Genomic DNA, 13,993 nt, shown 5'->3' with positions numbered 1-13,993 from the left:
TGCGTGCGTGTTAAACCTGCTTCTGCGCCTCTTTTGCTTTCACGAAGGTGCAGTAGTTTATTTACGGAGTAGGTGTTTGCTCATGCGAGTCGTTCCGCACTTCTACCTGCTCGGCGACGATTGCATCGGTTTTTTTTTTTCCTCGTTTTGTGCTCGCGTTCTGTGCTCGCCTGTATCCCTTCTTTTTTTACTGTGTCGCCAGTGGTGAAGCGCGGTTCCCGATTGTTGTTTCCCCAGTGCCTCTAACTAAACTGCAGAGAAAGATGCCAAAGAGAAAGCGGTGGTGCACAGAGAAGACTTTCTTTTTTGGCAAACGGGGCTACCGCTAGAACAAGGAGCGTACGTATTACTGCGCTATCTGATGCTACGTAAGTACGCATTCTGTACAATGGGAACGAAGCATCGATAGAAATGACTGAAGGTAAACGGCAACTGCTTTTGTTGGCGAGAAACATTTTTAGAGCATGCACTTATATTCACAAGGATGCAAACCTGGGCGAGTCGGTAACGGTGCTCCATGGCAGAGTGTAGCGCAAAGAGTGTACACAGGCGCTACAGACAGCACCTGTGTTGTGTACCTTTTCTGTGTCCCTCGATTGTCATTTTGCGCTACACATATGTCATATGGATGCAGTTATATATTAGGCGCATGTTTCACCGTAAGCGCGGCATTACCAATTCGAGCTTCATCGCGATTAACCGGCCGCGTCTCGTGTATATTGCGTATCTGAGAAAAAAAAAAAAAAAAAAAAACTTCGTCAGCTTCTTCATTCAAAAGATGGTGACTTCGGCAAAACCTTGTGCAATCGCAGGCCGCGATGTACCTTAATTAGCCGCTGTAAGTAAAGGTTCCTCGTTTGTGTTCTGCAGTTTTTTTTTTTCTTTTTATTCAAATACCTCACGGGCTCCGATTGGAGTAATATGTGAGGGGGGTTACATAACTGGGGTGCGAAACAGAAGCATGTAGAAGATGGTTATTTTAACATCGTTATTTTCAAACCGTTAACATTATACCGGGCCTCCACACCTTGTGCCCAAGACGGCACCAAAAAGGAAGGAAAGAAACATATGCGAGCAGCAACCACCTCGTAAACGCCATAAGCGGGACGCAGGGACTGGACCCGGCGATTCGGGCTCGGAAATCAACGAGGGCTCTTGTTTTCTCGAAGCTGGCTTTCAAGACTGCAACGACTCCTCCGGCTCCAGTGAAGCGGGCATTGTGGGTGAACAGAGTGGCAGCCAGGCTACACTGCAGACACCTAACCACCACGGAGGCCGTCATTCGTTTGAGGACGTTCTCATTCCGGTTACATGGATGCGGATACCTTCCGTGGATAACAGCCTAGCTTATGCTTAAGACCCAATAACTTTGAAAAGATGAAGGTTGACCTTGCATTCCAACTTTTTGGAGATGAGGTTATTAAAGGACTTTTTTTGCAATGGCGGCATGTGGAGACTATATACACTCGGGTGCAACCAACAGAAGACTTCGTCACGCTAATCAATCGCCTGATACGAGTAATGACCTCCAGGATAACCAAGCGTGCACTTAAGCCGGGTAGCCCAGACATGCGTTTCTTGGAAGACTTTTTAGGATATCTGGACAAGTGGGAAGAACATGCCAGCATTGCCTTCGACTCGCATTGTCACCTTTGATTAAACATGCTGCCTTCGTTCTATTAAACCGAATCTGTGTTTCGTGACTTGTATTCTTTGAGTTTGAATTCCTCCAAACGCGAAAGCTCTCATGTGCGTTTACCGGGTTAGCGTGTGGCTCACGTACCGATTGAGCTTTCAAGTTCGAGCAATCTGCACAAAGCAATTCGATATTAACATTAGCATGTTAAAACGTTATATCAATCCTAAGCTCCTGAAAGAGCTCTAAAACAAAGTATTAAACTTGAGCTAAAGCAACGCGCAGCTCCCTTTCTAACTCTCAGCAGCGCGGCGCAATGTGCGCGAGAAACCGGCTCGCACCCTCTCGCACCACAGCGCCGCTATGCGGCCGCCGGCGGCATTCATTGCTCTCTGAGCCATCCCAGCCGGCGCGCTCGACACACTAGCCAGTATATTCTAGGCACTATAGCCGCGCTATAGTGTTCTAGAATTGGGAAGTGTGCCGTCTTCGGCGCGCGGCAACGGGAGCGACGTGGTCGCCGGAGCGATGAAAAGCGTAGGTGGCGCTGTCAGCCGTAGGAGCGCATCACAAGCGCGCGCGCCGCAGAGGAAACGCTTGGGGCGTCTGCTTCTCCGGCTCGTTTCCTGCGTGAATTTTGTTGCATCGCGTTGCTTCTCTGGCTGTTGCACTATGGCGCGTTGTTGAGCGAAGAGCGATGATTGGTCAAGTAGGAAAACACATGTTTGCAGAGAGCACAGTAACAGTTCCGTCCGTCTCGTATGACTCCCCCCCCCCCTTTCTTTTACTGAATGCTCTTTTCCTTCCTTTTGTTCTTTCTTCTTGCTCATTGCGCGCTCTTTCTGCTGCCTTCCCTATTCGAACCCTTCCCTTCTCGAAATACACTGAAAGCATGGTTTCCTAAGCAACAGCACCGTGGAAGGCCTTCGGGTAACTTTGCAGTCCACAGTCGACCTCGTTGACCACTTATCTGCAAAATGCGGTTTTACATACATTATCACATTGAGACCAAGCCAAGACAAACTAGAAAACCTCTTCGGCATCGTGAGGCAATTTAATGGCTGCAACGATCATCCCACGCCGGCTCAATTTTTAGTGACAGCTAATGCCCTGGCATTTTACAACTTAGCGAAGCCCCCAAAGACAGGAAGTTATAATGCTGAAATTGTAAATTCCTTACTTGGACTTAGCCGTACAAGCGAGAAACCTACCCAGCTTCTTTCAAATCCTATTGATGAGCTTGACCGTTTGGTTGACGAGGGAAGGCTCGAGGACGTCGAATTTGAATTCCCTTCCTTCAGATGACCACAGATACGTCACTATGCACAATTCTAGCCGTCTCATAGCTTATATTGCAGGATATGTCGATAGAAAGTTCACGAAGAAGTCAAAATGCAGTACTTGCTCCGCTTATCTCATTTCAAGCAAATCGTGCTCGGCACAAAAAGAAGAAAATCAATTTATCTCAAACTTCGACCACGGAGGTCTTCTTTATCCGTCCTCGGAGCTTGCAAAGCTCGTGCACACGCTGGAAGAGTCTTTCACGGTTTTTTTTTTTTAGTTCAAGAAAGATTAACGCAAATAGCATGCGTGAATTTGCTTTGTTTTTGCAAAGCGCAGAGGTTTCGAAGTTTGGTTGCCCTACTCATGACAAAGAAATGACACTTAACATAGTGAAGTTCTACGTCCTCATGCGATTGCGTTTTTATGCCAAGTCGTTAAACCAAGAGCAGACCTCTAAAGCAGAGCAGGTAAAGCACCTAAAGCTGAGGAGGTGCAAGTAATCGTGTTTGAGGACTTTAATCATTCTGCCTTGCTCTTGTGTTTTCAAATTTAGCAGCTTAATTTATTCACGGCCTAGTACAGTTCATTAATATTCTCATATAGTTCTGTACAGTTTTATAAGTTTGTACCATATTCTTGCACTAAGTCGCGATTTTTTTTTTCACGTCGTCCATTATGTGGTTTCGTTCATTGCTATGTGCTCTCATTCATTCATTTCGTTTTGAGTAGGACTGCCAGTTCATATGTATTCGCCCACATTTAAATAAAGTCGTCAGTAAGCGCTGGCATAATTTCTGTCTTCAAGCAATCTTCGCATGCCTCTGTCAGCGCTACGCCGACTACGCCGACCAAAGAGCCCGTCTAGGCATTGTTTACCTTGACCATCGAACGCTGACGCCGCTATTCGACACCGCGCCCAGCCAAGGCTACAACGAACTTTCTCACGGCCGTCGCCGCAGCGCACGAAACCGGAGAGAAGATCACGTGAGGAGAGAGGGCGAGCCGTCTCTGACGTGTGTGTGACTGGTGTACGTGCCGTAACCAGGATTCAACCGTGGGAAGAACGATGTGAAGGTGTGAAATGTGAATACCTAGAGAGTCAGTCGAAGCTGGACCGAGCGATTGGACGGACACGCATCGCAACAGCGGAGTTCGCACAGGCGCGTTCTTCTTGCGGACTGACATCCACCTAATTTCCTAATGCGACCTCAATAAATTAGTTCTTGTTTATTTGAGTGTCTGCTAACATGGCGCAGTCGACAGGATGTCAGTCAGACGCAACCACTGAAGACGCAGCGGCTCAACGGCGAACACTCTCGACTCGCTCCGACTCAACGACCGTCAACATTCTGCTGTCCTCGGTCGACCGCAATCGCTTGGGCACTGCTACGAAGAAGCAGCTTGCAGACGAGTTGAAAGCAAGACAACTGCCGTGCTCCGGAAGCAAGGACGATCTAGTCTCACGAATCCTCGAAGACAACGTTGGTCGAGTCTCCGAAGATATGGACACGCCAACGCTAAACCAGGCTGCCAACGACTACGACAGGCAGGCGTACCTGGAGGCGCTGTCTACAATCAAGGAGCTACGCACCGAGGTGGAGACTGTCCGAATGCAGCTTGCCCAGGCGACCACGGCTACCGCAGTGCACGGGGGCGGCAACGTCAGTGCAGACGCCCCAACGACAGCGCAAAACGTTACGAGTTCTGCACCAAGCCCACCACCCGCTCAAGTTCCAGCTGACGACACGAGAGCTGCAACTACGGAGATACCGATAACGCCAACGTACGCTATTGGTGACGGAGGACCGAATATGGCTGCGATTTTAGCCATGATCGCCACCACGCAAGCACAGCTGGCCAACGCGTTGACGAGGACTCCCGCACCCACGGCACCAGTGCAGATCCATTCAACGGGCGACACATCATCCGCCATCCCTTTGTATGACGGATCGCCACACCAAAGTGTAAGCGGCTGGATTTCCCAAGTAGAGCGCATCGCTGCTCTAGCGCACTGGACGGAGTCACTAACGCTGGCTAGCGCGGCAACACGTCTAACGGGAGCTGCGAGAGACTGGCACAGCTCGTACGGGACAATGTGCAACACGTGGCCCGAATGGAAAGAAGCCCTCACCACACGCTTCAAACGAAATCTCTCAATGCAAGAGTTCCTTGACCTCCAAGGGAAACGACGCCTTGAACCGTCCGAGTCCATCGTGGAATACATGTATTCGAAGAACTCTGTCCTCGACAAGGCGCCGTACCCATTCGCCACCGAGGAAAGGATCTCCCTAATACTGAGTGGAATAGAAGACGACACCTGGGCGAATCCGCTTGCAGCGCAGTGTTGCACTACAGTGACGGAGTTGATCGACCGTGCAGCCCCACTTGACTCGCGACGCCGCACGACAACTTCGCCCGCTTTCAACGACAAGGACGCACGACCCCGCCTAACGAGTCAACGCAGTCAATTCAGGCGATCCAGCGGAGTGTCCAACGCTCCTCCAGATGACGACAGGGCGCACGAAACCCGAAGATCTACGCAGTCGAGACAGCCTACCGCAAGGTCGTGCTATAACTGCGGCGACACCGGCCACCTATCCCGAGAATGCAGCAAACCCAAAACCGCAGCTACCATCCGGGCAGAGCAGCGACGATCTGCCAGGTTCAACAGCGCCAACAGCGGCACACCACCCAACAGGCAAGCAAACTGTTTCTTGCACTCCACCGGCGGCACATTGCCAATCGTTACGGGACGCGTAAACAACAGGCCGCTCAAGATTTGTATTGACAGTGGAGCCAATGTGTCAATTCTGAGTGAAGAGGCACTTTGCGCGGACATTGATACGCACGCCCGGCACGCTACGGAGTCGATCCAGGTCTTAAACCAAACTATTAATCCATCACGCGCGGCAACGCTCAGTGTTGACGTGGGAACAACGAAAGTGCTTCTCCGAGACGTAGTCGTCGCGCCGTTGCCGGAATCTATAGACCTTATTCTCGGATCCGACTGGCGCCGCACCGCCAACGTGGATGTGACCTTCCATCCAACTAATGATGTGACTCTCGTGCAAGTGACCGAAACTGCCGACGCGTCATCGAGCTCGTCAACCCAGCGTCCGAAATCCACGCAACGAACGGGAGAGGCTCTGATAGCTTCATTCTGTCAGCAAGCCGCTGAGCCTTCTTCCTACGATAATGGCTTTGTGCGATTCAGTGCGAAGGACTGCGTTCCCGACGAAGATTTCAAGACTCTGGTAGAAGACGCGGTATCAAAAATGACCAAGCACGCTAATGCTGGCGAAAAGGATGCGCTTAGATCTATCCTACACAAGCATCATGAGGCCTTCACGTCGAAAACGAACACTCTTGGCATGTGTCCCCACGCCGAACACAGCATTCGTCACCCCCGACGGAAAATACGAGTATCTTCGCATGGCTTTCGGCTTTTGCAAGGCACCACAGACGATGCAGAGGGTGATGCGTCGCACATTCGATGGCCTCGGCAGAACGTCCACGTATATGGACGACGTCGGACAGGGAGCAGCAACGGTTACAGAGGCACTTAACCTGCTTGAAGAGGCGCTAAGAAGAATCGTCATCAACGGTCTAAAAATGGACATGCGAAAGTGCCAGTTCGTGCGAGATAAAGTTCAATTTCTAGGCTACGTGATATCGGCAGAAGGGCGAACGCTCGACGAAGAAAGGGTCTCCGCCATAGACAAGTTCGAACCGCATCGCAACGCGAAGAAGTTGTACTCATTCCTCCAGTTCGCAAACCATTATCGCAAGTTTGTGCCACAGTTCAGCAAGCTCACATACCCGCTACGTCAGCTTCTCGCAAGTGATGCTACATTCGTCTGGACAAGCGAGCACCAAAGAATTGTCGACACCGTGAAAACGGCCCTTAAAAGTCCGCCCACTCTGGCGAACTTCCGTCCAGACTGTCCTACCTATGTGCATGTTGACGCCTCTCAGACAGGACTTGGGGCGGTACTCTCCCAAACTCAAGACGGAAAGGAGCGTATAATCGAATACGCAAGCCGCGCTTTAAACAAGCACGACAGGGGACTACATTCAAACATGCTCGAGTGCATGGCCCTTCACTGGGCTATCACCGAAAAGTTCGCAATCTACCTACGAGGAGGCCCACGATTCACGGTGTACACGGACAACTTCAGCCTGTCGTACTTGGTGAAAAAGGGTGCAACCAACCGCAGGTTTGCAAGATGGACCCTCGACCTTGCGGAGTACACCTTTGATGTGAAGCACAAGCCTGGACGCCAGAACACCGCGGCAGACGCACTCTCAAGACAGGCAGACGCCACTGAATCAAGCGAAGAGCGACTTTCAGCTCACGACCTCCTCTGTCTCACCGTAATCGTCAGCGAACACAGCCGTCTACGCGAGCTACAAGAAGACGACCCAGACTGCCAAAAGTTCCGGACCGAGGCTGCGAACGACACATCTGACTACGAAATTGATAATGGCATCGTAATCAAGCGATCGTTTCAGAAAGGTCGTATATGCAAGCGAGTGATTGTCCCCGCCACTCTCCGAAGTAACGTCATGCTGGTTTTCCACGACAACAACGGACACCTCGGCCTCGAAAAAACCAAAGACCTCATTCAGAAAAAGTACTGGTGGCCGTCTATGACCAAGGACATCCGTCAGTACATAGAGACCTGCCACACGTGCCAGACAATAAATGCCCGCACCACGCGAAACGAAGGATGCCTCCGGCCAAGAGACATTCCTACCGAACCGAACGTTGTCATCTCACTGGACCACATGGGACCTCTCGACGGAAACAGCGGCTATGTGCTTGTGTGCATTGACCACGCAACACGATACATGGACGCTGTGGCCGTGCCGAGCACTTCGTCAGCACACTACCTCGAATTTCTGACCGAAAGATGGATCCCAAGATTTGGCGTTCCGAGCATCATAATCACTGATCAGGCTAGAGGATTTGTGAACAAACGAACAGCACAGTTTCACAACAGGCTCGGGATTACCCACATCAACTCCCCTCCGTATTGGCCTCAATCCAACGGTCTTATCGAGAGAATGGTCGGAACCCTCAAACAAGTGCTTCGCAAGACCATCGAGAACAATGGTGCATGGAAGAAGCAACTTCACAAAGCAACGTTCGCTATTAACGCTACTAAACACCGTCACGGAAACTACAGCCCCTTCTGGCTAATGCATGGCTACGACCCAAAAATTCCCGGAGAGCTCAACATCGCTTCAGTTGAGAACGAGATCGAAGAAGCGGAGCGACTCCACGATCTAGCAAAGGGACGTGCGGAAACGAGGGACTGCCTTCTCGAGAGTCAACGAGAATCAACCGCCCGATATGACTCAAGGCGACGGGCCCCAGAATTTCATCCCGGTGATCTCGTCGTGCTCGAAGCCGGCGCACGGAACACACTTGACGCGCGCTACGAAGGCCCCTTTGAAATTACAGAAGTGATCGAGCCAAACCTTGTAGTCATAGAAAGGCTACACCACGCACCTGGTAAAATCAACCGAAAAACAGTGAACGTTGAACAACTGCGGAGGTACAAGGAGCGCGATCTCGTCGCTAATGAGCTTATGCCGTCTCCCCGAAATGCTTGCACCTGAGGACAGGTGCAAATTCGGGAGGGTCGTGTCAGCGCTACGCCGACTACGCCGACCAAAGAGCCCGTCTAGGCATTGTTTACCTTGACCATCGAACGCTGACGCCGCTATTCGACACCGCGCCCAGCCAAGGCTACAACGAACTTTCTCACGGCCGTCGCCGCAGCGCACGAAACCGGAGAGAAGATCACGTGAGGAGAGAGGGCGAGCCGTCTCTGACGTGTGTGTGACTGGTGTACGTGCCGTAACCAGGATTCAACCGTGGGAAGAACGATGTGAAGGTGTGAAATGTGAATACCTAGAGAGTCAGTCGAAGCTGGACCGAGCGATTGGACGGACACGCATCGCAACAGCGGAGTTCGCACAGGCGCGTTCTTCTTGCGGACTGACATCCACCTAATTTCCTAATGCGACCTCAATAAATTAGTTCTTGTTTATTTGAGTGTCTGCTAACACCTCTATTTAGATGTGGCGCAAAAAGCACGCTAGCCTAGCCTAAAACACCATTCACAGCGTTTTCAGTACGTGCGAGCGTCGATGGAAGACTTCAGTCTAGCCCGCATAAACCGGTACATCCAATATTAAAAATTTACATGATCATAGAAATACGTTAGACATTAGTCATTGAACCTCCCGCTAGTGTTCGAGAAATAAAGCACCCAATACGTTCGAGAAATATATCTTGCCGTTGCTTGTCAGTTCGTCGGCAATCTGTATCTTACATTGCCTGTATTTGTATTGCCGTTCCCTGACGACGGCTGCTTATTTTATAGGGAACTAGTTTGTTTTGTTCATGAACATAACCGTTTTAATACATTTAGACAAGCGTGTGGGAGTCCGATTGAACTAGTGGTGACGGTTCACCCAGCTGTCTGCTCCGCGCTCGCTGCGCTCCTCCTGCACACAGCGCCCTCTCTCCTGTCATCGCTGAAACGACCAGCTCGCCGGCGGCAGACGGCACACTTCTCAATTCTAGAACACTATAGCCGCGCTCATGATGATCGTCGGTTGGCTGCACCCACGGTGTAGGAGTAGATTAGGTGAGAGAACGGCCACGTCCAGCCCTCTGCCGAAGAATCCTACTTCTGAAGGCTGCGACAGATGGCGTGAGCAACTGTGGCCCGCTGTTAAACGTTGTTAAAAGCTCTGGAAACAGTCATAACGAGTAAGCAAATTCCGGACAGCTGGCGGCAGAGTAAAATGAATTTGATTGTTCCTGAAGCTCTGGGGTTTAGAGATACCAGTGGCTGGGTGAATGAACCTGAGGTGGAAGCTAGCAAAAAACGATTGGAGGATTGGTGGCTCAAAAGCGGAGGTGACATAATGTTAGCAATGTAGAAACAAAAATTTAATAAATAGTGTTACGAAGCGGCAAGCCGATGAAGACAGGAGACAGAACATGACCGATGACGATGGTAGATGACGTTTAATGAATGTTCGCGGGCCTAGCGCCAGCGCTCCTGCCCGCGCCACTGCCCGCTTCTTCTTCCTTGTCGTCCGTAACATGACCCGGGGCCACCGAGCGATCGTCCCGATCGTGGACGAGGAAGTTTAGCGATGTTAATGATTTTATGGCATGATGATGGGCGTGTCTGGATGCTTGAAGAAGAGGAAGAAGGAAGAATAGAATGGCTTGCCGGTGAGATGTCTGATGCGTGGGTGATCCGCCTCCCTTGGAGCTGTCAACCTTCCGTCACCAGAGTCCATGGGACCGATGGCTCGAGGTCACGTCGGGCAGCTTGGGCGGGGGTTGCGTGTTCGTGTCCATCGGTTCCTTCGGGTCATTCGGGTCTTTCATCTCGGTTCTGATTGGTCTGTTCTCCTTGTCTTCAGGTCCGGGCTGGGGGCTGGGCGGTGGTAGTTGTTCAGGTCTGGGCTTGAAGGGCTGGGGCGAAGCTGCTCGGCAATGTCCCTGGGCCCTCGGTGATGGTCCCGGCTTGAAGATGGCCTCGATGCTCCAAGGCGAGGATGGGGATGTCGTACGCCGCACCTCCAACCAAATGTTACGAAGCGGCAAGCCGATGAAGACAGGAGACAGAACATGACCGATGACGATGGTAGATGACGTTTAATGAATGTTCGCGGGCCTAGCGCCAGCGCTCCTGCCCGCGCCACTGCCCGCTTCTTCTTCCTTGTCGTCCGTAACAATAGAATGATGGTTTAGTTAACCAATCTAAATCAAAAATTAAAATATAGGGAGAAAAATGAGCATGATAGCTACTGCTACCACCCCGTTTCAAAGGGGACGCTCCTATATTCCATCCATCCATACATACATCCGTCCGTCCATCCATCCATCCGTCCGTCCGTCCGTCCGTCCATCCGTCCGTCCGTCCGTCCATCCATCCATCCATCCATCCATCCATCCATCCATCCATCCATCCATCCATCCATCCATCCATCCATCCATCCATCCATCCATCCATCCATCCATCCATCCATCCATCCATCCATCCATCCATCCATCCATCCGTCCGTCCATCCATCCGCCCGCTCCGCGAGCGGCGCTATGGGTGCTGCCGGCATGCATTTGGCCCCACTGTGTCAGTATGCGCTTTTAAACCTTTCTCCTCTGGTATTTAGCTTTGGGGATGTAAGTAATGCTTTATATACAAGAATAATTTTACTTCGGTTAAAGTAGAGCGTCAAAACCAAAGCTAACACGGCGCTGGCGGCACGAGTGTTAATAAAACACACATTTTGTGTCGCATTGCACGCTTCACACTAAAGCTCAACCACATGAGGCGAGAATTCGCGGCCGCATGCCGCGCGACGGCGTCGCGCGTGAGGGGCTGAAAGGCGTCAAAGCATTGACGCTCGTCGCTGTCGCTCAGCTTCTGGGTTTTTAGAAAATTTCGCGTGTCTCCCGGAAGCAGCTAGCGTGGCAGCCAATCGCAGAAGGCTTTGGGGTACTGAACTTCCATCCTGGCTTTTTTGTAAGTGAAGTTTGTTTTCCTAGTCCGATTTGAGTGAAGAATCTGCAGACGCCCACTTCGTCTGATCCTTGCATATATGAACGCATCGATCAATTCAGTTCAGTCGTGTCCGACTCTTCGTGACCCTATGGACCATGTCACGCCATGCTTTCCGGTCTCTCACTATGTTTCTAACATCGCATAACTTCATAACTTCCTACCCCTTCTCCGGCGACCCTCAACCTTTCCCAGCATCAAATCTTTCTCCAGCGACTCCTCTCTTCTCATCAGATGACCAAAGTAGCTGAGCTTTAACTTTAGAATTTGACCCTCCAATGAGCAGTCAGGGTTTATGGTCGACAATATCGACTGATTTGATCTTCTGGCAGTCCAAGGAACTCTCAAGAGTCTTCGCCAGCACCACAATTCAAACGCGTTAATTCTTCGGCGGTCAGCCTTTTTCACAGTCCAACTCTCGCATCCATACATCACAACTGGAAAGACCATAGCACGAGTTATACGGATCTTGGTTGGCAGACTAATGTCTCTACTCTTTACTAGGCGGTCAAGGCTAACCATTGCTCTCTTTCCCAGAAGCAGGCGTCTCCTAATTTCATGGCTGCAGTCTCCTTCCGAGGTAATCTTGGAGCCCAAGAAGAGAAAATCTGTCACAGCTTCCACTTCTTATCCCTTGATGCTCCAGGACTTGATAGGGCAAGACGCCATGATCTTTGTCTTTTTAATGTTTAGTTTAAACCCAAAGTTCTCACTCTCTTCTTGTACGCGCATCAGAAGTTTCTTGAGTTCCACTTCACTTTCTGCCATTAAAGTGGTATCATCCGCATATCTAAGGTTGTTGATACGTTTTCCAGCAATCTTCACTCCAGCTGAAGACTCGTCCAGACCTGCCTTCCTCATGATGCACTCTGCATATAGGTTAAATAGGCAGGGCGACAGTATGCAGCCTTGCCTCACTCCTTTCTCAATCGGAAACCAATCAGTAAGATCATGCCCAGTTCTGACTGTGGCCTCTTGCCCTTCATACAGGTTCCTGAGGAGACAGATGAGGTGAATTGGAACTCCCATCTCTTGGAGAGCTTGCCAAAGTCTGCTGTGATCTACGCAGTCAAACGCTTTCGCATAATCAATAAAGCAGAAGTAGATGGGTTTCTGGAACTCTTGCTTTTTCCACGATCCAGCGAAGGTTGGCAATTTGGTCTCTAGTTCCTCTGCCCTTGCGAAACCCAGCTTGCAAGTCCGGAAGCTCCCGATCCACATACTGCTGCAGCCTACCTTGGAGGATTTTCAACATCACCTTGCTAGCATGCGAAATAAGCGCGATCGTGCGGTAGTTGGAACAATCTAATTGGCACTGCCTTTCTTTGGAATGGGGATGTAAAGTGACCTCCTCCAATCCTGTGGCCACTGCAGGGTTGTCCAAATCTTCTGACATGATGTATGCAGAATGTTAACGGTGTCATGGTTGAGGTTTTGAAGCAACTCAGCTGGAATGCCATCAATTCCGCTAGCTTTGTTCTTAGCAAGGCTGGCTAAGGCCCATTCAACTTTACTCTTCAGGATGCCCGGCTCGAGATCAGTAATCACAACCGTTTTATGTTGAGTTCGCACATTCGGGTCCTTCTTGTACAGTTCTTCTGTGTATTCCTGCCACCTCTTCTTTATCTCTGAGGCTTCAGTGAGGTCCTTGCCTCGTTTGTCCTCTATCACGCCCAGCTTAGCACAGAAGCTTCCTTTGATATCTTTGATTGTCTTATACAGAGCTCTTGTGTTTCTTAGCTGGCTGTTGTCTTCAACTGCTTGGCACTGCATGTTCAGAAAGGCATTCTTATCTCTCCTTGCCATTTTCTGAAAATGAGAAAACATGACGATGAAGTTGAAGGCCCATGATCTGCCAGGAAACAATGGGGTGGCTCTGAGAAGGACTTTTATATTGGCAGTAGTAAGGATTGCAGTCTTCTGCTTTGTGGCTATTCACTTCGCAGTGACAACACTGGTGTATACTGCACTAACACCTACTGTAGTTTTGACCATGCTGTCAGTTATTCTGAGAGCTGCAGCGGTGAGCATCAGCCAGTGCTCTAAGTTTCAAGTGTTCATTTGTAAAAGATGTGTTCTAGATCCTGCTAAAGAGTCTTGTATTATCCAATTGAGTTTCCAGAATTTACACTTTCTCTAGAAGCCCTCATTCCATTTAGGCATCTTTTCATTCTTTCCAATTAGAATTTTCAGTCCTAATTGAATTTCTATAATCAAATGTCTTCCAGTTTCCAGATGACCTCCCAGCTGGAACAAGTACTTAGTCCTAACTGCATAGTTTTAACTCTCTGTAAAGAAGCAATTTATTTTTGTTATGGGCTGCTAAGTTATGGTCATCTTACGGATTAGAATTGATATTCCTAATGAACATCCAAACTGAATGGACAATTGTTATGCATGGTGAAACTGGAATTCAAACTACATTTCAATGATGCATTGTGTGTGCGCTGGCTATGATGTTAAAGGAAGCTGGTGCATT

The 13,993-nt window shown here is 50.0% G+C and overlaps 1 protein-coding gene across 1 annotated transcript; it reads left to right on the top strand.

The window, feature by feature from the left end:
• Positions 1-3,760: 3,760 nt before the first annotated feature.
• On the top strand, positions 3,761-8,991 carry LOC146170979 (uncharacterized). Its single transcript, XM_084586567.1, is given in 2 exon segments — positions 3,761-6,315; positions 6,317-8,991. Coding segments are annotated over 2 exon segments (4,377 nt in total). The 5' UTR covers positions 3,761-4,167; the 3' UTR covers positions 8,546-8,991.
• The last annotated feature ends 5,002 nt before the right edge of the window (positions 8,992-13,993 follow it).

The sequence above is a fragment of the Amblyomma maculatum genome, unplaced genomic scaffold (genome assembly GCF_055883805.1).
Source record: "Amblyomma maculatum isolate TAMU_Amacu unplaced genomic scaffold, ASM5588380v1 scaffold_24, whole genome shotgun sequence".
Classification (NCBI taxonomy): Eukaryota; Metazoa; Arthropoda; class Arachnida; order Ixodida; family Ixodidae; genus Amblyomma; species Amblyomma maculatum.
The sequence above is the reverse complement of the archived record's forward strand: the minus strand, read 5'-3'. Positions and strand labels throughout refer to the sequence as shown.